Source organism: Saccoglossus kowalevskii, chromosome 9 (assembly GCF_978046115.1).
Source record: "Saccoglossus kowalevskii chromosome 9, keSacKowa6.1, whole genome shotgun sequence".
NCBI lineage: Eukaryota > Metazoa > Hemichordata > Enteropneusta > Harrimaniidae > Saccoglossus > Saccoglossus kowalevskii.
The window spans coordinates 38,423,467-38,451,327 of NC_140649.1; the positions used below are offsets into that span (position 1 = coordinate 38,423,467).

The 27,861-nt window shown below is 34.4% G+C and overlaps 2 protein-coding genes across 2 annotated transcripts in view; one reads left to right on the forward strand and one right to left on the reverse strand.

Moving 5' to 3' along the window:
- The window catches only part of LOC100376805 (KICSTOR complex protein SZT2-like), a 140,314-nt gene extending 128,836 nt beyond the window's left edge, over positions 1 to 11,478 (reverse strand). The window contains exons 1-5 of the mRNA XM_085503501.1: positions 11,319 to 11,478; positions 9,842 to 9,967; positions 6,273 to 6,443; positions 4,278 to 4,355; positions 3,889 to 3,981 (exon numbers count right to left, since the gene is read on the reverse strand). Coding sequence (XP_085359627.1) covers positions 3,889 to 3,981; positions 4,278 to 4,355; positions 6,273 to 6,443; positions 9,842 to 9,967; positions 11,319 to 11,351 — 501 coding nt within the window. The 5' untranslated portion in view covers positions 11,352 to 11,478. The remainder of the gene's footprint in view (positions 1 to 3,888; positions 3,982 to 4,277; positions 4,356 to 6,272; positions 6,444 to 9,841; positions 9,968 to 11,318) is intronic.
- Positions 11,458 to 27,634, forward strand: LOC100378404 (mediator of RNA polymerase II transcription subunit 8-like). Its single transcript, XM_002730771.4, has 8 exons — positions 11,458 to 11,551; positions 12,361 to 12,479; positions 13,072 to 13,106; positions 14,002 to 14,111; positions 14,229 to 14,369; positions 23,206 to 23,293; positions 24,127 to 24,279; positions 25,979 to 27,634. The coding sequence occupies exons 1-8, from the start codon at positions 11,546 to 11,548 to the stop codon at positions 26,071 to 26,073; spliced, it is 747 nt and encodes a 248-aa protein (XP_002730817.1). The 5' UTR covers positions 11,458 to 11,545; the 3' UTR covers positions 26,074 to 27,634.
- Positions 27,635 to 27,861: the final 227 nt, after the last annotated feature.

Genomic DNA, 27,861 nt, shown 5'->3' on the forward strand with positions numbered 1-27,861 from the left:
ACTATGATTGGTGTATATGCTATTATTGTGATGATAGAAGAGACTTACCTGCTGTGCATGTGCCACTATGATTGGTGTATATGCTATTATTGTGATGATAGAAGAGACTTACCTGCTGTGTATGTGCCACTATGATTGGTGTATATGCTATTATTGTGATGATAGAAGAGACTTACCTGCTGTGCATGTGCCGCTATGATTGGTGTATATGCTATTATTGTGATGATAGAAGAGACTTACCTGCTGTGTATGTGCCACTATGATTGGTGTATATGCTATTATTGTGATGATAGAAGAGACTTACCTGCTGTGTATGTGCCACTATGATTGGTGTATATGCTATTATTGTGATGATAGAAGAGACTTACCTGCTGTGCATGTGCCACTATGATTGGTGTATATGCTATTATTGTGATGATAGAAGAGACTTACCTGCTGTGTATGTGTCACTATGATTGGTGTATATGCTATTATTGTGATGATAGAAGAGACTTACCTGCTGTGTATGTGCCACTATGATTGGTGTATATGCTATTATTGTGATGATAGAAGAGACTTACCTGCTGTGCATGTGCCACTATGATTGGCGTATATGCTATTATTGTGATGATAGAAGAGACTTACCTGCTGTGTATGTGCCACTATGATTGGTGTATATGCTATTATTGTGATGATAGAAGAGACTTACCTGCTGTGCATGTGCCACTATGATTGGTGTATATGCTATTATTGTGATGATAGAAGAGACTTACCTGCTGTGTATGTGTCACTATGATTGGTGTATATGCTATTATTGTGATGATAGAAGAGACTTACCTGCTGTGTATGTGCCACTATGATTGGTGTATATGCTATTATTGTGATGATAGAAGAGACTTACCTGCTGTGTATGTGCCACTATGATTGGTGTATATGCTATTATTGTGATGATAGAAGAGACTTACCTGCTGTGTATGTGCCGCTATGATTGGTGTATATGCTATTATTGTGATGATAGAAGAGACTTACCTGCTGTGCATGTGCCACTATGATTGGTGTATATGCTATTATTGTGATGATAGAAGAGACTTACCTGCTGTGTATGTGTCACTATGATTGGTGTATATGCTATTATTGTGATGATAGAAGAGACTTACCTGCTGTGTATGTGCCACTATGATTGGTGTATATGCTATTATTGTGATGATAGAAGAGACTTACCTGCTGTGTATGTGCCACTATGATTGGTGTATATGCTATTATTGTGATGATAGAAGAGACTTACCTGCTGTGTATGTGCCACTATGATTGGTGTATATGCTATTATTGTGATGATAGAAGAGACTTACCTGCTGTGCATGTGTCACTATGATTGGTGTATATGCTATTATTGTGATGATAGAAGAGACTTACCTGCTGTGTATGTGCCACTATGATTGGTGTATATGCTATTATTGTGATGATAGAAGAGACTTACCTGCTGTGTATGTGCCACTATGATTGGTGTATATGCTATTATTGTGATGATAGAAGAGACTTACCTGCTGTGCATGTGCCACTATGATTGGTGTATATGCTATTATTGTGATGATAGAAGAGACTTACCTGCTGTGCATGTGTCACTATGATTGGTGTATATGCTATTATTGTGATGATAGAAGAGACTTACCTGCTGTGCATGTGTCACTATGATTGGTGTATATGCTATTATTGTGATGATAGAAGAGACTTACCTGCTGTGTATGTGTCACTATGATTGGTGTATATGCTATTATTGTGATGATAGAAGAGACTTACCTGCTGTGCATGTGCCACTATGATTGGTGTATATGCTATTATTGTGATGATAGAAGAGACTTACCTGCTGTGTATGTGTCACTATGATTGGTGTATATGCTATTATTGTGATGATAGAAGAGACTTACCTGCTGTGTATGTGTCACTATGATTGGTGTATATGCTATTATTGTGATGATAGAAGAGACTTACCTGCTGTGTATGTGTCACTATGATTGGTGTATATGCTATTATTGTGATGATAGAAGAGACTTACCTGCTGTGTATGTGTCACTATGATTGGTGTATATGCTATTATTGTGATGATAGAAGAGACTTACCTGCTGTGCATGTGCCACTATGATTGGTGTATATGCTATTATTGTGATGATAGAAGAGACTTACCTGCTGTGTATGTGTCACTATGATTGGTGTATATGCTATTATTGTGATGATAGAAGAGACTTACCTGCTGTGTATGTGCCACTATGATTGGTGTATATGCTATTATTGTGATGATAGAAGAGACTTACCTGCTGTGTATGTGTCACTATGATTGGTGTATATGCTATTATTGTGATGATAGAAGAGACTTACCTGCTGTGCATGTGCCACTATGATTGGTGTATATGCTATTATTGTGACGATAGAAGAGACTTACCTGCTGTGCATGTGTCACTATGATTGGTGTATATGCTATTATTGTGATGATAGAAGAGACTTACCTGCTGTGTATGTGCCACTATGATTGGTGTATATGCTATTATTGTGATGATAGAAGAGACTTACCTGCTGTGTATGTGTCACTATGATTGGTGTATATGCTATTATTGTGATGATAGAAGAGACTTACCTGCTGTGTATGTGCCACTATGATTGGTGTATATGCTATTATTGTGATGATAGAAGAGACTTACCTGCTGTGCATGTGCCACTATGATTGGTGTATATGCTATTATTGTGATGATAGAAGAGACTTACCTGCTGTGTATGTGCCACTATGATTGGTGTATATGCTATTATTGTGATGATAGAAGAGACTTACCTGCTGTGCATGTGTCACTATGATTGGTGTATATGCTATTATTGTGATGATAGAAGAGACTTACCTGCTGTGCATGTGCCACTATGATTGGTGTATATGCTATTATTGTGATGATAGAAGAGACTTACCTGCTGTGTATGTGCCACTATGATTGGTGTATATGCTATTATTGTGATGATAGAAGAGACTTACCTGCTGTGTATGTGCCACTATGATTGGTGTATATGCTATTATTGTGACGATAGAAGAGACTTACCTGCTGTGTATGTGCCACTATGATTGGTGTATATGCTATTATTGTGATGATAGAAGAGACTTACCTGCTGTGCATGTGCCACTATGATTGGTGTATATGCTATTATTGTGATGATAGAAGAGACTTACCTGCTGTGCATGTGTCACTATGATTGGTGTATATGCTATTATTGTGATGATAGAAGAGACTTACCTGCTGTGTATGTGCCACTATGATTGGTGTATATGCTATTATTGTGATGATAGAAGAGACTTACCTGCTGTGTATGTGTCACTATGATTGGTGTATATGCTATTATTGTGATGATAGAAGAGACTTACCTGCTGTGTATGTGCCACTATGATTGGTGTATATGCTATTATTGTGATGATAGAAGAGACTTACCTGCTGTGTATGTGCCACTATGATTGGTGTATATGCTATTATTGTGATGATAGAAGAGACTTACCTGCTGTGTATGTGCCACTATGATTGGTGTATATGCTATTATTGTGATGATAGAAGAGACTTACCTGCTGTGCATGTGCCACTATGATTGGTGTATATGCTATTATTGTGATGATAGAAGAGACTTACCTGCTGTGTATGTGCCACTATGATTGGTGTATATGCTATTATTGTGATGATAGAAGAGACTTACCTGCTGTGTATGTGCCACTATGATTGGTGTATATGCTATTATTGTGATGATAGAAGAGACTTACCTGCTGTGCATGTGCCGCTATGATTGGTGTATATGCTATTATTGTGATGATAGAAGAGACTTACCTGCTGTGTATGTGCCACTATGATTGGTGTATATGCTATTATTGTGATGATAGAAGAGACTTACCTGCTGTGCATGTGCCGCTATGATTGGTGTATATGCTATTATTGTGATGTAAATCTGAGGTTTCAACACTAAATTACTTCCTGCCACTGTAAACTGCAATAAAACACAAACAAAATTTAATCTATATTTATTGTATATTTCTGAATAGACAAGCTACACAACAAAAATCCGACACAGCATCATTGGTCTTTGAACTAAAAATAGAAGCAACTATTACAAATTTCAAATGTATTTCTTCTTGCAGACATTTGCAGTGCCACACCACAACATCGAAATTTTAAAAAAAGCATGTTAAATAAAAATAAGACGTGGTCTGTTGTGTTCAAGAGTGTTTATGTAGATTTTGTAAATGGGATACGTTGTAGATATACACATAAAATAACACTAACTGGCTTTGTTAATCCAAGTAAACAATTCTTGAGGCAGGTTATTATTTCTTCATAACTCACTTGACCAGAAAGTATATCCTGAAATATAGAAGTCATTAGCATACTGTAAGGCAGAGTAAATCACAAATCAGCTCTTTAGGGATTTGCTGCGTCTGAGCGTGAATCTTGATACCTTGAATACACATGAGTTTAATTTGTATGTGATCATGTGACTTTCAAACCTTCAGAAATGACACATTTACAAAATACATTTTCAAATTTTGCTTTGTACAAATAAATTTAAATTTCCTTTTTGAAGAAACAATAAAAACCAAATAGCATTGACCTAGAGTTTCTGACCTAGCGGGTCTGATAGAATAGTATTAACCTAGAGGGTCTGATAGAATAGTATTAACCTAGAGGGTCTGATAGAATAGCATTATCCTAGAAGGTCTGATAAAATAGCATTAACCTAGAGGGTCTGATAAAATAGCATCAACCTAGAGGGTCTGATAAAATAGCATTAACCTAGAGGGTCTGATAAAATAGTATTAACCTAGAGGGTCTAATAAAATAGTATTAACCTAGAGGGTCTGATAAAATAGTATTAACCTATAGGGTCTGATAGAATAGTATCAACCTAGAGGGTCTGATAAAATAGTATTAATCTATAGGGTCTGATAAAATAGTATTAACCTAGAGGGTCTGATAAAATAGTATTAATCTATAGGGTCTGATAAAATAGTATTAACCTAGAGGGTCTGATAAAATAGTATTAATTTATAGGGTCTGATAAAATAGTATTAACCTAGAGGGTCTGATAAAATAGTATTAACCTAGAGGGTCTGATAAAATAGTATTAACCTAGAGGGTCTGATAAAATAGTATTAACCTAGAGGGTCTAATAGAATAGTATTAACCATTAACATTACTTACCACACATATCATTTGTCAGATTAAACATTTTGACATCACATGCAAGGCAATATTACTTACCACACATATCATTTGTCAGATTAAACATTTTGACATCACATGCAAGGCAATATTACTTACCACACATATCATTTGTCAGATTAAACATTTTGACATCACATGCAAGGCAATATTACTTACCACACATATCATTTGTCAGATTAAACATTTTGACATCACATGCAAGGCAATATTACTTACCACACATATCATTTGTCAGATTAAACATTTTGACATCACATGCAAGGCAATATTACTTACCACACATATCATTTGTCAGATTAAACATTTTGACATCACATGCAAGGTAATATTACTTACCACACATATCATTTGTCAGATTAAACATTTTGACATCACATGCAAGGCAATATTACTTACCACACATATCATTTGTCAGATTAAACATTTTGACATCACATGCAAGGTAATATTACTTACCACACATATCATTTGTCAGATTAAACATTTTGACATCACATGCAAGGTAATATTACTTACCACACATATCATTTGTCAGATTAAACATTTTGACATCACATGCAAGGCAATATTACTTACCACACATATCATTTGTCAGATTAAACATTTTGACATCACATGCAAGGCAATATTACTTACCACACATATCATTTGTCAGATTAAACATTTTGACATCACATGCAAGGCAATATTACTTACCACACATATCATTTGTCAGATTAAACATTTTGACATCACATGCAAGGCAATATTACTTACCACACATATCATTTGTCAGATTAAACATTTTGACATCACATGCAAGGCAATATTACTTACCACACATATCATTTGTCAGATTAAACATTTTGACATCACATGCAAGGTAATATTACTTACCACACATATCATTTGTCAGATTAAACATTTTGACATCACATGCAAGGTAATATTACTTACCACACATATCATTTGTCAGATTAAACATTTTGACATCACATGCAAGGCAATATTACTTACCACACATATCATTTGTCAGATTAAACATTTTGACATCACATGCAAGGCAATATTACTTACCACACATAACATTGAAGGACTCAAGTCCAATATATATACTTGTCTGTAACATCTTGCTAGAAAGGTCACATGTGATGATGGCACTAAACGATATCTACATTTCTGATCTGTTGTTGAACTTTTTCTCTTTGGTATTATCGACAACACTTCTAGTTCTTCTCTTGAATTTTTCTTCAAAAAATGGATATAGTACAAGAGTCAGATGAGACACTTCGAGGGAGGAAAAGAGGGGGGAAGGAATGAAAGAACCCTTTGTGGAAGGTCACTTTATGAAAAAGGTCACTTTATGGGAGATCACTATATGAGTAACTTTATTGGAGGTAACTTAAGGATGCTGTACACGTTTTTGGTATTGATTTTCTAAACTGATATTTTCATATAAAATATTTACTAAACCACACAAAGCTATATATTGATGGAAAGCCTATTTCACACTGGATATGAAATCAACAAGATAGTGTATGTATGAACGTGTTATAATCACGTGATCTCTGTGTAAACACAGGGGGCCATTTTCGGTAAAAAAATAATTGAACCAATGAGTAAACGAATTTAGTGGAACATTGGCAACAAAACAGTTTTTCAGACGACGCTCACCACCATTCCGTGTTAATTGAGATATATATCTACATGATAGTTGGAGAAGAAATAATAATTTAGCTATCTTGAAAAAAACAATGCAATCTGGTTCTTTCCGGTATTCAGAAATTAGAACGTAATTTCGAAAAAAATAGGAAAATAGAAAAATCCCAGCGCTGCTTGAGAGGGAACATATCGCAGAGTGTCTGAGCGAAAAATTAGTATAATGCATCCACTAGAACTCAAGATCAAAAGCCTGCAGTTGCAGCGAATCGCTGTTTTGTTTAACTGAGAAAACGGCAAAAACAACTTAGCAGCAACGTGTCGTTGGCTAACTCAAAATCCGTTTGTCACATGGATCAAAACAAACTCATAACGACTAGTCATGGTATCTGTCTGTCATAATCACGCAGATGTGTGGATTGGTTATAAAGTTCAAAATCAAAGAAAGCTTAGAAAGAACTTCCGTGTGCTGAGAGTATTGAAGACACATTAAAAATTAATTCAAAATTACTTGTACTTGAGATATTGATGGAATAGCTGAAAACTAATTATGTAAATCAGGTAACTGATATGAACAGATTTAAGTGTAAAACTAATAAGGTTTGCACAATGTACCAAGTTTCATTGAAATGTGATTAGAACCCCAAAAATATTAATTCTTATGCTAATTAGAGAGTTAATATGAACAGATTTTAACCCAAAATTAATCAGGCTGTCTATTGTCCTAGAGCATTTATGTACCAAGTTTTATTCAAATGTGATGATCAATACTTGAGATATCAGTATTAATTACTTATGTTAATTGAGTGATTAAGAAGCATACATATTTACCAAAAACTAATATGGTGTATAGTCCTAGGTTCATTGAAATGTGCTGGGTACTCTTTAAAAGTTTCATTGAAATCCAATGAGTGGTTTGTAGACATCAGTACAATAGCCATAGAACAGCAAAAAATTAACTAATTATGCAAATTAGGTAATTAATAGGCACAATTATTTATTCCAAAATTAATCAGGTCTCTGCATAGTCCTAGAAAATGTCGCAAGTCTCATTGAAATGTGATGATTAATACTTGAGATATCAGGTGAAAAGCTGAAAATTAACTAATTATGCTAATAAGGTGATTAATATGCACAAATATTTATCCGAAAACTAATTAGGTCTCTGCACAGTCCTCAAGTAACTATGTACCAAGTTTTATTGAAATGTGATGATTAGTACTCGAGATATCAGTGGAAAAAACGAAAATTGACTAATCATTATGCAAATTAGGTAATTAGTATCCACGGATTATTACCAAAAACTAATTAAAACCTAGCATATGTTCAGAGCATCTAAGTACTAAGTTTCATCAAAATCCAATGAGTGGTTCTTTAGATATCAGTGGAAAAGTCATAGAACAGCTAAAAATTAGCTAATTATCATGCAAATTAGGTAATTAACGAGCATGGAATTTTACCAAAACCTAATCAAATCTGCGCATTGGCCCAGAGCATCTATCGCCTGCTTACTTTTTTAATTATTCATTATTAACTTTATTACATTTTAAACACCAAATTAGAAATGTAAAATTTTCTACACGGTTGTAATAAAGCTGTTATCTTATCTATGCACCAAGTTTCATCAAAAACCGATGTATGGTTCTTGAGATAGCAGTGGAACAGTCGGACACACATACACACACACATACTTGTATTGCTGTATGTTCCGAGGACTTCATTGGATTAACTTTTAATATAGTTGAATTAACTTTTAATATAGTTGCAATATGAACTCGATTAAAACGCATTCCTATATAGGGTTGTGTTTTAATTGGAGTTTAATTAAACTCAATTACAATGCAATACAATGGAGAATTGCATTTTAATTAAGTTTAATTAAACAAGAGTTGAATATCCCATGACTGAACATAGAAATGTTTGCAAAGCTTAGGTTTAGTATCGGGGTAAGGTATGGTACAATTATATTAATATTAATATAACGCGAACCATACCTTCCCCCGATACTAAACCTAAGCTACGCAAAACGTATTAATAATCGAATTAACTATTAATATAAATTATGTGTATGTCCTCGGAAGTTGCTATATATCTGTATTTTTGTCCTCGGAACATATAGCAATGCAAGTACACACATACAGACACCCTAACTGCAAAGACTCCCATTATGTGCTTCGCATGGAGTCAAAAACGTGTACAGCATCTTTAATTGGAGAGGTCACTTTTTGAGGCCACTATTTTGGAGGTCACTTTATGGGAAAGGTTACATTATGGAAGAAGTCACTTTATTGGAGGACACTTTATGAGGTCTCTTTGTGGAAGTGGTCACTTTACTAGAGAGGCCATTTTACTGGAGAAGCCATTTTATGGAAGGTCACTTTTTGAGGTCACTTTATGAGGTCACCCTATGAGTTCATGTTATGGGAGAGGTCATCTTTTTAAAAGTTCACTTTACGTTAAAGTTGAGGATTGTCAAGAAGATTTGATTTCAAACAGGAATACAGGGCAAACCTTAAGCAGCCATTTTCACACTGGTGACAGTGGGACTATGTTTTAACACAACAATAATCAGCTTCTGTGAGCCAGTTTAACAGAGCTGATTTTATGTGAGATAGAGAGCGACTTATAGGTTGGCACATCAATTTGTGATACTATAAATTTAATAAAACCTATGACGGGTAGTCCTACTTGTCACTCGTCTTAGGCAAGTCTGGGACATTTTGTTTTACTTGTCACTTGTCTTAGACAAGCCTGGGGGCGTCTTGTCCTACTTGTCACTTGTCTTAGGCAAGTCGGGAAGTTTTGTCCTACTTGTCACTTGTCTTAGGCAAGCCAGGAGGTGTTTTGTCCAGATACCGGATATTAAATGATCATAGACCAAACATTTTTGCATTTTACAAGCACAGCATGTGTTTCCCGTTTTTTGAGAAAGGGAGACAAAATATGGGTTGTGTGGTTTGCCAACAAACATTCACATTGATTCTTACCAGCTTCTCTTCAGATGTCACCTTTATTATATTGTTTAGGTGACCAAAAAACCAAGAAGCTCGGATATTCCTAGATAACCTGTATTCTTTTTTCATCAACAGATAAACCTCTCCAGCATCTAAAACCTGGAATAAAACATACTACTTATTTAACATTTTGACATTAAAGTTATTTCTCATTGCTGTGCTGATTTCATGAATGTAATAGAAGGAATCATGATATACACCTGTACCACTCAGGTTAAGCATTTATGTGAAGAACGGCAAAACACATGTTAAACATAGAAAAACTATCTAAGCCTTGCCTATTTAAGAAATCCATATTAGATCTATGAATTAAAAACAGATTTTGCTTTTAAAACAGATTATTACAACAAACAATTAACATGAAACAGCTGACAGGTATATCCAGTATTGAAACATTACAGTTAAATGAACACTAAATACAGGTATCCTAGCCAGAGTGATGTCTGACCACCTGTTTTCATTTGCTTCTATTATCACTATTCTCAAATGCTCATGCAGATGTTGAGTTTGTAAGAGTGTATCTTTACATACAGTTAAGTGAACATTGCTACAATCAAAGACGCGTTGAACATGAAGTCCATTCTTGGCTAGTACCATTGTCAAATTTTGGAGAGTCAAGGATTACTTGTATGGGAGATATTCCAATAAGCAACTGACATGCAAAAATCCTTTATTGGAACAGAACATGTTCTGTATTCACTAAAAACAACGTTGCTATGTTTCTAGACACACAATGAACTCAACACAAATACATCTGATGCAAATGACCTGCATTTTTGAAAATCGAGTCTTAATGCCCTTGCGTTTCGGAGCAAAAAACGTTGAGGCTGAAATGACCGATTTTTGCCAAATTTTCTATGATTTTTTGATAATATCATTAATTAAATGCATGGTTAATGGGTTATTAATTAGAGACACCAAGGATACCAAAATTTAGGATATAACTCACTTTAGCAACAAAAACTCAAAGATAAAAGCCAATGAAGTGAGAAATGCATTTCCAAAACATATTTTATATATAGGGTATATAATAATAAAATAATTACATAACAAATAAAAAAAGAAAATCAAGGTCAGTAGGTTCAACATTTTAATCAACTGTTGAATCGATTAAAAAATAGTATCCAGGGAACTGTGTATGGTATTGTCGCAGTGTATGTGTTTATTTTGATTTAGTTTGCCGAAAGAGGGCAAAATCAAGTTGTACGTACTACTATTCATGGTGTTACTGTTACCAAACTCTCGCTGGCCAGTCTGTCAATTGAATCGACGTTAACAATGAAATAACGAACTGTAGAAAAATCATACACGTATGTTTGTTGACAAGCTTGACTGAAATAGACTCGTCAACTTGAAATTGCGTCATAAATAAACAGCAGTCACTCAACACACATCCCACAATGCATTTTCGTGGAAACTAAAATAACAGTGATCAAACTTAATATAATACCTCGCTGTCCTCTTCTTTAACCTCCGCAGACATTGTCCACTATTTTTCTGTCTAGCGAAATATCATACTGAAAACTCAACTATTGCGTGATATTTTTGATCTAGTTTTCTTTGCCACGATCGAACCTAGTTCTTAGCTAAAGCGCCACCAAGTTTAATTGTTTTGCGCATGCTAGGTGACCTGTTGGGTCAAGCGACTCAGGAAGTTGATATAAAAAAACTGACGAAATGCAGGTGAGAAGATTTAAGTGAAATTAAATGTGTTTTTTTACGGTTATCAGCACTAGGTGGTCGCGATATATGTAACTAGTGACTTTCTGATGACGCTCAAACAATATTTTCCAGGCATGAATGATTTGTTATGAGAAAGTTGCTATGTTGTGCATGTAAAAAAAAAAATCACTCGTTTTTGGACAATGCCTTTTAAGGTAGAAGCCTATTCATGAATTAAAAAACCCAGAATTTATTCATTTTGCAATAAATTGTACTCCAAGGCAATATAAGGATATTGACCTGAAAAAAGTTGGGGTCACTAGCTCTTTTTTCAAGAAATTGATGGTTGTATTTGAGTGGAAAGTCGCCATTTTGACACTTTTATAACACTTTTGCCTCAAGTTCCTATGGCTGAGATATTATGTAATATCTCAAAATCTAGCCTTGTGACATAGGCTGAAAAAATCATATTATGTTAATGTTGGAGTATTTTTTGTTGTTCTGAATTATTTAAAAAGTCTGGGTTTTAAAAAGTGTCAACAAATACAATTTTTCTTTAACATTGTGTTCTATAGAATTGTTCTGAAAATAGCAATTTTCAAAAAATATTAGGACACGTTTCTCAAAAAGCATAACTGTAAAACACAAAATAATGCTATTTCATTGTACCATGAGACATTAGCTTTATGATTGTACATAATAAACTAATGAACATTGTAATGCGATTTATGACCAATTTTGTCAAAAATTATGACTAGGCTTCTAGCTTAATGTGAAAATGTCTTTGAATCCAGTCTACATGCTTTTTGATTTACCCATTGCCATTTCAGAATCAAGAAAAAGCTTTAGAGCTCAGTCTAGAGGCAATGATAAGCAGAGTACAAGATTTAAAGAATTCAATCACACAATTTATAATGAAGCTTGAACATGAACACGAAACTTTAGACTGGTAAGTCAATCAATCCAAAGGGATCAATTTTAAATCAAGGTAAAACATCAACACAAGACTTTATACTGTCCAGTCAAGCCATAGCAACCAGGTATACATAACTGTAATGGTGGGGAATAGACTGATACACTGCTATATTGAAAACAACCTGCCATCCTAGGGTTCTTTTTGCACCCCCACCCCTAACCCTAACCCTACCCTCCAGTGCTCCCCAATTTAATTGTATATGCCACTCCTAAGGACACCTATAGTTAGCTGAAAGGGCATTTACAATTGAATTTGGGGTGGGGGTTATATTAAGGGTGTGGGTGCAAACGAACACAAATTTATGACAACATGTTTTTCTACCACCACTCGCCACTCCGGAATTCCTTATTGTCAACCTATAATTATTTGTTTTCATTTGTTCAAGGTCATATGTCATGCATTATCCTGTCTCTGACATCATACACATATCTCATCATTGTTAAATGAATGTAAATGCATTGAAAGTGTATATTGAATGGCAGATCAAATTTAGAGTATAATTTTACAACAATGTCATTTCTGGCCTTGTAGGCATTATTAGACAGTAAATCTATTTTTATTACAGGCCTTCTGTTCTTGACAGTTTTGCAATTATCTCAAGTGAGTACTGTATCATTTTTTTCACAACTAGAAATGTTCATGTGTTGATAGAGGACAAAATTTTACAAATTCCACTTTGGGATATTAAAGTAAAGAAACAATATATGTGTACTAATTTTTAATTGGTTAAAGAAGATTTGTGATGTGTATTTTTAATTATGTCTAAGTATTTTTCAGATGAGAAATCTGATTTAAATATATTTATGTAGTTTATTTTTGTGATTTGCTCCCTTGTTATCATTTAACAATGTAATATTTTTTTTACAATTTTTCGAATATTAAAAATATTAAAGTCAATATTTGATCATTTGTTTGATGCCTGACAAAATAAGGCAAAGCCTCCCTAGTTCTAACAAACAAACAAATAAACAAGCTAGGTTTGTTGCTCTACTATTTACCTTAAGAAGGAATTTACAGTGTTTTGTATGGGATTTTTCAATTGGTTAATAAAGTTTTGTTGTTGCCTAATGATATCACCAGATCATACTTCAGAGCAGTATAACAAAATAGGTTTAACCATGACGTCAAATGATATTAAATACATCATGTATGTTTTAAATTATTTATAAACCTAATGAATTCTAAAGTGCATTTAACGCCATTCATGATATCAAAGCTTACTTAGAGCATATAAAATTGTCTTTTCTCTTGACTGCATTATATAGTCAAATTTTTCTCTTGTCTTTGTACAGTCTATTAAGTGGTGTACATTGTGCTTTTCATGGTATAATTTTATAGAAGTAGAAACATTAACTGTGTTGAATTTTGGCATTCTACTGTTAAATATGAACATCCACTAGGTTTTAAATTCACTGGTTTGTGAAGGCAACAATACATTTTGTTGCTAAATTCAGTGGAGGACATGTTATCCTAATAACAGTTGTCTGCATTGCAGGTCAGATTAATACACTGAATAAAGTTCTTAAAAGTGAAAAGACCCCACCATTGAGAAATTTCATATTATTGCCGTTAGTATTAGCTCCTGAAAGAGATGAAGATCTGGAGGTAAGAAATGCTAATACATGTATGGAATGTAAATATAAAAGTGTTTGTAGATAGCACCACTTGTTGATAATAAATAGATTTTGTTGATATTAAGCTGTACTAATTGTATATTTGTAGAAATTGACTGAGGGAAGAGTACCTGCGTTTAATCATGAAGTTGTACCAAATTATCTAAGAACAAAAGCTGAACCTGATATAGAAGAAAAAGAACAACAGTTAATGACCCAAGCATCACAGTTAACACCGGAAATGATCCAGGTGAGTGAACCAGACACTATGCCTATCTGACTCCAGCATTGATCCTGGTAAGTGGACCAGACACTATGCCTATCTGACTCCAGCATTGATCCTGGTAAGTGGACCAGACACTATGCCTATCTGACTCCAGCATTGATCCTGGTGAGTGAACCAGACAGTACCGTTAAAATCCTATTATAAACCGCGGTTTATATTACAATGTATCAAATAAAAAATTGGGATCAACAGCTCAAGTTCGGGGTGTGGTTTATATTAGGGACATATTGCAATCACTAAATGGGCGTGGTCATTTTTTTTTCCCACATCACTCGCACAAAACAAACAATACACCGTACAATCTTTTGAATATAAGCGTAACTCCAATTTAGATTTAGAAGAGTGATAAGCCTCACGTCACAAAAAAACTGTTCACATGAAAAAAAAATATATTTAATGTAATATGCATTTTTTTTATTTATTTTCTTCGTAACGGAAAGTATATTCTGACAGGAGTTTCAAATAAAAACAAACATTAATGCATTGCTTAGTAGAAAATGATCATGGTACGGCACTAAAAAAGTACGGTACCGTGGCTATGGTAATGCAATCCGGCCATGCTTCGGCTCACAAGTAAATAACTTACTTGTTTTCAAACTGTTGAAATTGTTGATTATTACTCAGTAGTGATTATAACGCACGAAAAATAAATTCGTTGAATTGTTATCAAATGCAAGTAGGGTAAAATTCAACTTTCACCGTAAGCAAATTATTTCGGTCACATGTAAACGATCGATGCGACATCCGCCATGTAGTTTGAATGCACATGAGACATTACTTGACCGGGTAGGTCAATTCGCTAATTAACCAATTAAAATGCTGGATGGTACCCACGTGTTCAAATTACCTTAGTTCATTTAAATATGTTAATGACAGGTCACCGACTTCATGGTGAACGAAACCCGGAAGAGATTTACCGATGATGTAGTGCGATCTTTTGGCTTTGATTTCCATGGGAAAACGACACGACTTTTTTTTTAAATCAAGAAATTAGTTGTTTTCAAAAGATAAACTGAGCATTGAAAAATAATTTAACAGTTTTTCGGTGAGAACAGCTCATTGTCGAAAACTTGCGACACACGGACGTATTCATAAGGAGTATTGAGAAAAGTTGTCACAAGACAAAATCAGTTTCACTGCGTGTTTGACATCCTAACACTACTGAACAATAAAGAGGTGTGAATATTTTTAGGCACGTTGTTGAAACAAATGAATAGGATTAAGAAAAAAAATGTACCAGCTCGTTGAAACAAAGTCACGGTCTTGTTGAATTGGGGGTGCGGTTACTAATAGGTACTTTTCATGTTTTCAATTTTTGTTGAGAACTCTTTAACACTGAAGCCGAAATCGGGGGTGCGGTTACTATTACGTATGCGGTTTATAATAGGATTTTAACGGTATGCCTATCTGACTCCAGCATTGATCCTGGTAAGTGGACTAGACACTATGCCTATCTGACTCCAGCATTGATCCTGATGTGAACAGGACAGTATGCCTATCTGACTCCAGCATTGATCCTGGTAAGTGGACCAGTCAGTATGCCTATCTGGTTCCAGCATTGATCCTGGTAAGTGGATCCTACTGATGAATGTGAGTCAAGCTGATGATCAATATTATTTAGATAATTGAATATAGTGCACAAATTTGTTATAAATTTGTTATGGTCAGTGCAATGCTATATTATCACTGTATCAGTTATCAGTAATGGTCAGTGTAATGCTATATTATCACTGTATCAGTTATCAGTAATGTTCATTGTAATGCTATATTGTCACTGTATCAGTTATCAGTCATGGTCATTGTAATGCTATATTGTCACTGTATCAGTTATCAGTAATGGTCATTGTAATGCTATATTATCACTGTATCAGTTATCAGTCATGGTCATTGTAATGCTATATTGTCACTGTATCAGTTATCAGTAATGGTCATTGTAATGCTACATTATCACTATATGAGTTATCAGTAATGGTCATTGTAATGCTATATTATCACTATATCAGTTATCAGTAATGGTCATTGTAATGCTATATTGCAGTGTTCTCCACAAGGGGTTTTAGGCGGGCGGCCCGCCCATCAAGTTTTACGGCCGCCCAGTAACTCTCAACACCCGCCCACCAACGTACTTCCAGCTGAAATTATTTGTAAAAAGCTTGCATTGTTCTTCCCAAGCCTAAACAAAAGAGTAGTTGCCCAACTCTTTATTTTGCTATTGTTTCAACAGTCCAAACATAAACAATGTCCATTGGAAGTCTGCAAGCAGTTATCAAGTGTATTCATGGCAATGTGTCAATCGCTTGAATTCATTGTCGCCCGACATTGTTGGGACTTATTGCTCACGATACGCAACTACAGTGGTTTCAATTTACAGCTGTATTTTTAATAATCGTCTTCCGATCACGAAAGAAAGAAGTAAATACGAACGAAATGTATATGCACAGAAAATAAACAAATATATTAGCAGATTGCATGTAAACTCGAACAAAAATTTAAATTCTAGCCGTATTTACAACGTTCGCTCGATTTTCATTGTGAAAACAGCATGGAGAAGGCAAACTGATGACCTTTTGGCCTACCCCATTCAACGACCGTCTGCTACCCACCGCTGTTGGCGCTGTAACGATTTAGTATCTAAGTTGCATAGGGGAACAGCGCATTCTGGGTGTTCGTGTACTGAATTCGGAAAGCGGTAATAAACATCAAACATGGCTGCTGGATTAGTTTACCGCGAGTATTTGTAATTGAATAATATTTTAGTTATCTTTTCCACATACTTTTTTCAATTTATCTATTTTTTATGTCTAATCTTTCGAGAACATATCAGATTCTTTTATTTTGCCGATTGCTAGCATTTTTTTCTTGAATTCCAAAACAATGTGTAAAAACGCAACGTATCGTGGCCGTACATGCGTAAATGCATCTTACCGTCCGTCGGCACGGGTGAGTACTGATGCCACAAATAAAAATGTTATGGATTTTGTTTTGACAAATTGTCTGTTTTGGCTTCGTGGGCAAATCATCTCGTATATTTTCTACATTATAACTCAATTATGTTTTGTACTTGCTCTTGGTTACTCGAATTGCATTTCATGAACGCAGAATAATTTGCGAACGCATAAATCACCGATTTCCAACTTTTTGCATTTCGTAAATATTGATAGTGACCAATCTGTATTTCAAAAAATTGTAACATGTTCCAATTAAATTAAATTAAAAAGAGAATAGTAAATAACTTAGTGTGTATTGCAGTTCATGTCATAAATGCGAGAATGCTGTATGCAAATGATATGCAAATTAATATGCAAAATTTATGCTAATTAGGCCGCCCACCAGCTAATTTGGATTGTGGAGAACACTGTATTGTCACTATCAGTTATCAGTAATGGTCATTGTAATGCTATATTGTCACTGTATCAGTTATCAGTCATGGTCATTGTAATGCTATATTGTCACTGTATCAGTTATCAGTCATGGTCATTGTAATGCTATAATGTCACTGTATCAGTTATCAATAATGGTCATTGTAATGCTGTATTGTCACTGTATCAGTTATCAGTCATGGTCAGTGCAATGCTATATTATCACTGTATCAGTTATCAGTCATGGTCATTGTAATGCTGTATTGTCACTGTATCAGTTATCAGTCATGGTCATTGTAATGCTATATTGTCACTGTATCAGTTATCAGTAATGGTCATTGTAATGCTGTATTGTCACTGTATCAGTTATCAGTAATGTTCATTGTAATGCTGTATTGTCACTGTATCAGTTATCAGTAATGGTCATTGTAATGCTATATTGTCACTATATCAGTTATCAGTCATGGTCATTGTAATGCTATATTGTCACTGTATCAGTTATCAGTAATGGTCATTGTAATGCTGTATTGTCACTGTATCAGTTATCAGTCATGGTCATTGTAATGCTATATTGTCACTGTATCAGTTATCAGTAATGGTCATTGTAATGCTATATTGTCACTATCAGTTATCAGTAATGGTCATTGTAATGCTATATTGTCACTGTATCAGTTATCAGTCATGGTCAGTGCAATGATATATTGTCACTGTATCAGTTATCAGTAATGGTCAGTGCAATGCTATATTGTCACTGTATCAGTTATCAGTAATGGTCATTGTAATGCTATATTATCACTGTATCAGTTATCAGTAATGGTCATTGTAATGCTATATTGTCACTGTATCAGTTATCAGTCATGGTCAGTGCAATGATATATTGTCACTGTATCAGTTATCAGTCATGGTCAGTGCAATGATATATTGTCACTGTATCAGTTATCAGTAATGGTCATTGTAATGTTATATTGTCACTGTATCAGTTATCAGTAATGGTCATTGTAATGCTATATTGTCACTATCAGTTATCAGTAATGGTCATTGTAATGCTATATTGTCACTGTATCAGTTATCAGTCATGGTCAGTGCAATGATGTATTGTCACTGTATCAGTTATCAGTAATGGTCATTGTAATGTTATATTGTCACTGTATCAGTTATCAGTAATGGCCATTGTAATGCTATATTATCACTGTATCAGTTATCAGTAATGGTCAGTGTAATGCTGTATTGTCACTGTATCAGTTATCAGTAATGGCCATTGTAATGCTATATTATCACTGTATCAGTTATCAGTAATGGTCATTGTAATGTTATATTGTCACTGTATCAGTTATCAGTAATGGCCATTGTAATGCTATATTATCACTGTATCAGTTATCAGTAATGGTCATTGTAATGCTATATTGTCACTGTATCAGTTATCAGTCATGGTCAGTGCAATGATATATTGTCACTGTATCAGTTATCAGTAATGGTCATTGTAATGTTATATTGTCACTGTATCAGTTATCAGTAATGGCCATTGTAATGCTATATTATCACTGTATCAGTTATCAGTAATGGTCAGTGTAATGCTGTATTGTCACTGTATCAGTTATCAGTAATGGCCATTGTAATGCTATATTATCACTGTATCAGTTATCAGTAATGGTCAGTGCAATGCTATATTGTCACTGTATCAGTTATCAGTAATGGTCATTGTAATGCTATATTGTCACTATCAGTTATCGGTCATGGTCAGTGCAATGCTATATTGTCACTGTATCAGTTATCAGTAATGGTCATTGTAATGCTATATTATCGCTGTATCAGTTATCAGTCATGGTCATTGTAATGCTATATTGTCACTGTATCAGTTATCAGTCATGGTCATTGTAATGCTATATTGTCACTGTATCAGTTATCAGTCATGGTCATTGTAATGCTATATTGTCACTGTATCAGTTATCAGTAATGGCCATTGTAATGCTATATTATCACTGTATCAGTTATCAGTAATGGTCATTGTAATGCTATATTGTCACTATCAGTTATCGGTCATGGTCAGTGCAATGCTATATTGTCACTGTATCAGTTATCAGTCATGGTCATTGTAATGCTATATTATCGCTGTATCAGTTATCAGTCATGGTCATTGTAATGCTATATTGTCACTGTATCAGTTATCAGTCATGGTCATTGTAATGCTATATTGTCACTGTATCAGTTATCAGTCATGGTCAGTGCAATGCTATATTGTCACTGTATCAGTTATCAGTCATGGTCATTGTAATGCTATATTGTCACTGTATCAGTTATCAGTCATGGTCATTGTAATGCTATATTATCGCTGTATCAGTTATCAGTCATGGTCATTGTAATGCTATATTGTCACTGTATCAGTTATCAGTAATGGTCATTGTAATGCTATATTGTCACTGTATCAGTTATCAGTCATGGTCAGTGCAATGCTATATTGTCACTGTATCAGTTATCAGTCATGGTCATTGTAATGTTATATTGTCACTGTATCAGTTATCAGTAATGGTCATTGTAATGCTATATTGTCACTGTATCAGTTATCAGTCATGGTCAGTGCAATGCTATATTGTCACTGTATCAGTTATCAGTCATGGTCATTGTAATGCTATATTGTCACTGTATCAGTTATCAGTAATGGTCATTGTAATGCTATATTGTCGCTGAATCAGTTATCAGTAATGGTCATTGTAATGCTATATTATCACTATATCAGTTATCAGTAATGGTCAGTGCAATGCTATATTGTCACTGTATCAGTTATCAGTCATGGTCATTGTAATGCTATATTGTCACTGTATCAGTTATCAGTCATGGTCAGTGCAATGCTATATTGTCACTGTATCAGTTATCAGTCATGGTCATTGTAATGCTATATTGTCACTGTATCAGTTATCAGTAATGGTCATTGTAATGCTATATTGTCACTGTATCAGTTATCAGTCATGGTCATTGTAATGCTATAATGTCACTGTATCAGTTATCAGTAATGGTCAGTGTAATGCTATATTGTCACTGTATCAGTTATCAGTCATGGTCATTGTAATGCTATATTGTCGCTGTATCAGTTATCAGTAATGGTCATTGTAATGCTATATTATCACTATATCAGTTATCAGTAATGGTCATTGTAATGCTATATTGTCACTGTATCAGTTATCAGTCATGGTCATTGTAATGCTATAATGTCACTGTATCAGTTATCAGTAATGGTCAGTGTAATGCTATATTGTCACTGTATCAGTTATCAGTAATGGTCATTGTAATGCTATATTGTCACTGTATCAGTTATCAGTAATGGTCAGTGTAATGCTATATTGTCACTGTATCAGTTATCAGTAATGGTCAGTGTAATGCTATATTGTCACTGTATCAGTTATCAGTAATGGTCATTGTAATGCTATATTGTCACTGTATCAGTTATCAGTAATGGTCAGTGTAATGCTATATTGTCACTGGATCAGTTATCAGTCATGGTCAGTGTAATGCTATATTGTCACTGTATCAGTTATCAGTAATGTTCATTGTAATGCTATATTGTCACTGTATCAGTTATCAGTAATGGTCATTGTAATGCTATATTGTCACTGTATCAGTTATCAGTAATGGTCATTGTAATGCTATATTGTCACTGTATCAGTTATCAGTCATGGTCATTGTAATGCTATATTGTCACTGTATCAGTTATCAGTAATGTTCATTGTAATGCTATATTGTCACTATCAGTTATCAGTAATGTTCATTGTAATGCTATATTGTCACTGTATCAGTTATCAGTAATGGTCATTGTAATGCTATATTGTCACTGTATCAGTTATCAGTAATGGTCAGTGTAATGCTATATTGTCACTGTATCAGTTATCAGTCATGGTCATTGTAATGCTATATTGTCACTGTATCAGTTATCAGTAATGGTCATTGTAATGCTATATTATCACTGTATCAGTTATCAGTAATGTTCATTGTAATGCTGTATTGTCACTGTATCAGTTATCAGTAATGGTCAGTGCAATGCTATATTGTCACTGTATCAGTTATCAGTCATGGTCATTGTAATGCTATAATGTTACTGTATCAGTTATCAGTAATGTTCATTGTAATGCTGTATTGTCACTGTATCAGTTATCAGTAATGGTCATTGTAATGCTATATTGTCACTGTATCAGTTATCAGTAATGGTCAGTGTAATGCTATATTATCACTGTATCAGTTATCAGTAATGTTCATTGTAATGCTGTATTGTCACTGTATCAGTTATCAGTAATGGTCAGTGCAATGCTATATTGTCACTGTATCAGTTATCAGTCATGGTCATTGTAATGCTATAATGTTACTGTATCAGTTATCAGTAATGTTCATTGTAATGCTGTATTGTCACTGTATCAGTTATCAGTAATGGTCATTGTAATGCTATATTGTCACTGTATCAGTTATCAGTAATGGTCAGTGTAATGCTATATTGTCACTGTATCAGTTATCAGTCATGGTCATTGTAATGCTATATTGTCACTGTATCAGTTATCAGTAATGTTCATTGTAATGCTATATTGTCACTGTATCAGTTATCAGTAATGGTCATTGTAATGCTATATTGTCACTGTATCAGTTATCAGTAATGGTCATTGTAATGCTATATTGTCACTGTATCAGTTATCAGTCATGGTCATTGTAATGCTATATTGTCACTGTATCAGTTATCAGTAATGTTCCTTGTAATGCTATATTGTCACTGTATCAGTTATCAGTAATGGTCATTGTAATGCTATATTGTCACTGTATCAGTTATCAGTAATGGTCATTGTAATGCTATATTGTCACTGTATCAGTTATCAGTCATGGTCATTGTAATGCTATATTGTCACTGTATCAGTTATCAGTCATGGTCATTGTAATGCTATATTGTCACTGTATCAGTTATCAGTAATGGTCATTGTAATGCTATATTGTCGTATCAGTTATCAGTAATGTTCATTGTAATGCTATATTGTCACTGTATCAGTTATCAGTAATGGTCATTGTAATGCTATATTGTTACTGTATCAGTTATCAGTAATGTTCATTGTAATGTTATATTGTCACTGTATCAGTTATCAGTAATGGTCATTGTAATGCTATATTATCACTGTATCAGTTATCAGTCATGGTCATTGTAATGCTATATTGTTACTGTATCAGTTATCAGTAATGTTCATTGTAATGCTATATTGTCACTGTATCAGTTATCAGTAATGGTCATTGTAATGCTATATTGTCACTGTATCAGTTATCAGTAATGGTCATTGTAATGCTATAATGTTACTGTATCAGTTATCAGTAATGGTCATTGTAATGCTATAATGTTACTGTATCGGTTATCATATAATTTATATAAAATTAGTTGTAATCAAACCTTCTGACTTGTTTATTTCTGTTCTTCATTGCAGCAACAGATAACTAATTGTAACAGACTAGCAAATAAAGTGATAGAGATTGTGGGTAATGCCAGGGATGAGTGGGATGTAGATGACTCAGGTGAGTAATTCCAGGGATGAGTTGGATGTAGATGACTCAGGTGAGTAATTCCAGGGATGAGTTGGATGTAGATGACTCAGGTGAGTAATTCTCGGGATGAATGAGCTGTGGATGACTCAGGTGAGTAATTCTAGGGATGAGTGAGCTGTAGATGACTCAGGTGAGTATTTCTAGGGATAAGTGAGCTGTAGATGACTCAGGTGAGTAATTCCAGGGATGAGTGGGATGTAGATGACTCAGGTGAGTAATTCTAGAGATGAGTGAGCTGTAGATGACTCGGGTAAGTAATTCCAGGGATAAGTGAGCTGTAGATGACTCAGGTAAGTAATTCTAGAGATTAGTGAGCTGTAGATGACTGAAGTGAGTAGTTCTAGAGATGGGTGCACTGTAGATGACTCAGGTGAGTAATTCTAGAGATTTAGTGAGCTGTAGATGATTGAAGTGAGTAATACCTTGGATGAGTAAGATGTAGATGACTCATGTGAGTAATTCCAGAAATAATAAGGATGTACATGCCTCGGGTGAGTAATTCATACAATATTTTATTTGCAGGATTACGATAATTTAGATTACAATATTATTGTTTGGGCTCAGAAGGCCTTAGCTATGCTCTGGATTCCCAGATATTCATTATATGTTATACATGTATAGTTTAATTTTTTTAAAAAATCTTTGAAAGAAAATAAATATACAAGCTCATGTGGCATGTGTATGTATTTTAAAAAAATGAATTTTAACCATCACTGCAAATGTCTTCTACAACTTTACTTGTGATGTAATGACATGTTTGAATTTTTCTTTTATAAATAAATTGAAATATTATTTGTGCCTAGGAATAAGAGGTATGTCAGGCATAAATACGAGTCAACCAGCAGACACCAACGCTCTGATTACTGCAGTTAGCTTTGGCAAAGGACTGAAAATACGACCAGTACAGCAGGCACCATTACAACAACCATCACTCCAGCCAAGACAGGATGTACAAGGTAAGATCCTGACCAGTTCACAAATGTCACTTCATAGAGTACCTCTTCATGACATAGATACTGCAGATATTTGGTGTAGACAGGCTTTTTGACTCCCGTGTGCGAAGCACACAATGGGAGTCTTTGCAGTTACCCTGTCTGTATGTGTGTATGTGTTCGTCTGTTCCATTGATATCTCAAGAACCATACAACGGTTTTTGATGAAACTTGGTGCATAGATGCTCTGGGCCAATATGCAGATTTGATTAGGTTTTAGTAGAAATCCATGCATATTAATTACCTAATTTGCATGATAATTAGCTCATTTTTAGCTGTTCCATGACTGTTCCACTGATATCTAAAGAACCACTCATTGGATTTTGATGAAACTTGGTACATAGATGCTCTGAACTTATGTGCAGATTTGATTAGTTTTGGGTAAAAATATGTGCATATTAATTACCTAATTTGCATAATGATTAGTACATTTTCGGCTTTTCCACTGATATCTCAACTACTAATCATCACATTTCAATGAAACTTGGTACTTAGATGTCATAGGACACTGCACAGACCTAATAGTTTTTAGGGTAATATCAGTACATATTAATTACTTAATGTGCATAATAAATTAATTTTCAGCTTTGATATTTCAAGTAGTAAGCATTACATTTCAATGAAACATGGTACATAAATACTCAAGGACTATGCAGAGAGCCAATTAGTTGTTGGTATATATTTATGCATATTAATCACCTAATTTGCATAATTAATAAATTTCAACTTTCACTGATATCTCAAGTACTAATCATCACATTTCAATGAAACTTGGTACATAGATGCTCTAGGACAATGTACACATATGATCAGTTTTGGGTTAAAATCTGTTCCCTAATTAGCATAATAATTCATAATTGTTTGGTTCTGATCACATTTCAATGAAACTTGGTACAAAGATGGTCTGTTACATTGCGCAGACTTTATTAGTTTTACACTCTGTTAATTTTAATTTTCTGATTTGCATAATTAGTTTTCAGCTTTTCCATCATTATCTCAAGTACAAGTAATTTTGAATTAATTTTTACTGTGTCTCTAATACTTTCAGCACACAGGAGTTCTTTCTAAGCTTTCTTTGATTGTATATTGTGTACTGTATTGTACACTGATTCTAGTGAAAAGTTGTATTTACACGCAAACCTGTCTAAACCGAACCCTGTGTATTTGTTATACAGTCAAATCTGTCTAAACCGAACCCTGTGTATTTGTTATACAGTCAAACCTGTCTAAACTGAACCCTGTGTATTTGTTATACAGTCAAACCTGTCTAAACAGAACCCTGTGTATTTGTTATACAGTCAAACCTGTCTAAACAGAACCCTGTGTATTTGTTACAGTCAAACTTGTCTAAACAGAACCCTGTGTATTTGTTATACAGTCAAACCTGTCTAAACCGAACCCTGTGTATTTGTTACAGTCAAACTTGTCTAAACAGAACCCTGTGTATTTGTTATACAGTCAAACCTGTCTAAACAGAACCCTGTGTATTTGTTATAGTCAAACCTGTCTAAACCAAACCCTGTGTATTTGTTATACAGTCAAACCTGTCTAAACCGAACCCTGTGTATTTGTTATACAGTCAAACCTGTCTAAACCGAACCCTGTGTGTATTTGTTATACAGTCAAACCTGTCTAAACAGAACCCTGTGTCATATACTTGTAGGTAAAGCACCAAGCAGCATTAAGACAAATATAAAACCCAGTATTCATCCATATACCCAACCTGGAAGGCCTGGACAAAGACCTACAATGTCTTAAGCTGGTATGCTCAGACAAAGACGCAAAATGCCTTGATACAACAAACTGGTATGCCCAGACAAAGACAAAGAATGCCTTGATACAACAAACTGTTATGTCCAGAAAAAGACGCAGAATGCCTTGATACAACAAACTGGTATGCCCAGACAAAGACGCAGAATGCCTTGATACAACAAACTGGTATGCTCAGACAAAGACGCAAAATGCCTTGATACAACAAACTGGTATGTCCAGAAAAAGATGCAGAATGCCTTGATACAACAAACTGGTATGTCCAGAAAAAGACGCAGAATGCCTTGATACAACAAACTGGTATGCCCAGACAAAGACGCAGAATGCCTTGATAAAACAAACTGGTATGCTCAGACAAAGACACAGAATGCCTTGATACAACAAACTGGTATGCCCAGACAAAGACACAGAATGCCTTGATAGAACATACTGGTATGCCCAGAGAAAGCCGCGACTTGCCCTGACAATACACACAATACTGTGAAAATGCAATCTGATAAACACAGGGAGTACCTTTGAGACTGTAGAACCAATATACACTCACTGGTTTCTTGGGGGTGGGGGGGACCTCTACACAAGGAATCTCGCACTTGTGGTTATATAGACAATACAAGCTGGTAGAGCCTATTTCATCATCATGGCATCATTCAACAGGTTAAGGTACCCAGTATGATAAGTTATTGATAGATGCAAGATCACAAGACCCAACTGCCTTTATATTGTGAGATGCAGTGGCTAGAAGTTATTCATAATGAATTTGTTCTATATTGTTGGTTTTCTACTGAAATTCTAAAAGGCTGTTTGCTCCACATCTGTGTGAAGAACCATGGGCAGCAATTATAATCACTAATTTGGATACATCTTTTTTTTTTTCATTAACATTCTAAAAGCTTGTTTCCTTCATATTTAGATCATATGTAGTGTTTCCTAGAAGCCAATATATTGAGATTTCAACCCATGGTTGTCATTAAAGTATAATGAAAAGCACACAATATTTTTACTCACTTTCTTTACTTGATCCGCATTTTGGCATTTGTTTAATCCTATTCCAACAAGTATTGTTGCACTAAACACATCAGTTTAAATGATCAAATACATGCAGATAACATTTCTGCTGTTGAGATGTTTATGGCGTGTAATTATGTTTTACTTTGTATATTTAGGAATGCAATATAAGAGGACATATAATTTGAATGTACCTTATATAAATACATCAAACTGAAAATGTTTTTGTATCAGAGTATAATTGAAAGAAACAATGACATTCTAATACAAATGTGCACTGGTTGTTTTAGCATGTACTGCAAGAATCATTGCACCTGATGTATATTAGACTTGTTATACGAATACTCTTGCCTGTTTATGATAAATTATCATCTATGATATGGAGTATATTAAAATGCATTTTATTTTATTATGCATAGTTTTGTCAGATTTCTTACTTTATTATTTGGAATATTGGTAACCTTTAGTTCTATGTCTGGATTGTATCATTATGCTTTTTTATAATGTTCCGTTTATTATGGAATAAAACCTTATATTATATGTAGCTTGTGAATTTACTGTAAATAATTTAATGCTAGAAATATTTATTATTTAAACATGTTCACAACATTTCATCAAAGTTGGTGATTCCTATCATATATAAAATTTGATCATAATCAGGTAGAGATATGGCACTAGAACTGCATTCATTAAAATAAAATGGCCGCCAGTCGTCCATTTTTAATTGGATCTGAAAAATTAAATTATGAGCATCAAGGTCCCAGAATGTAC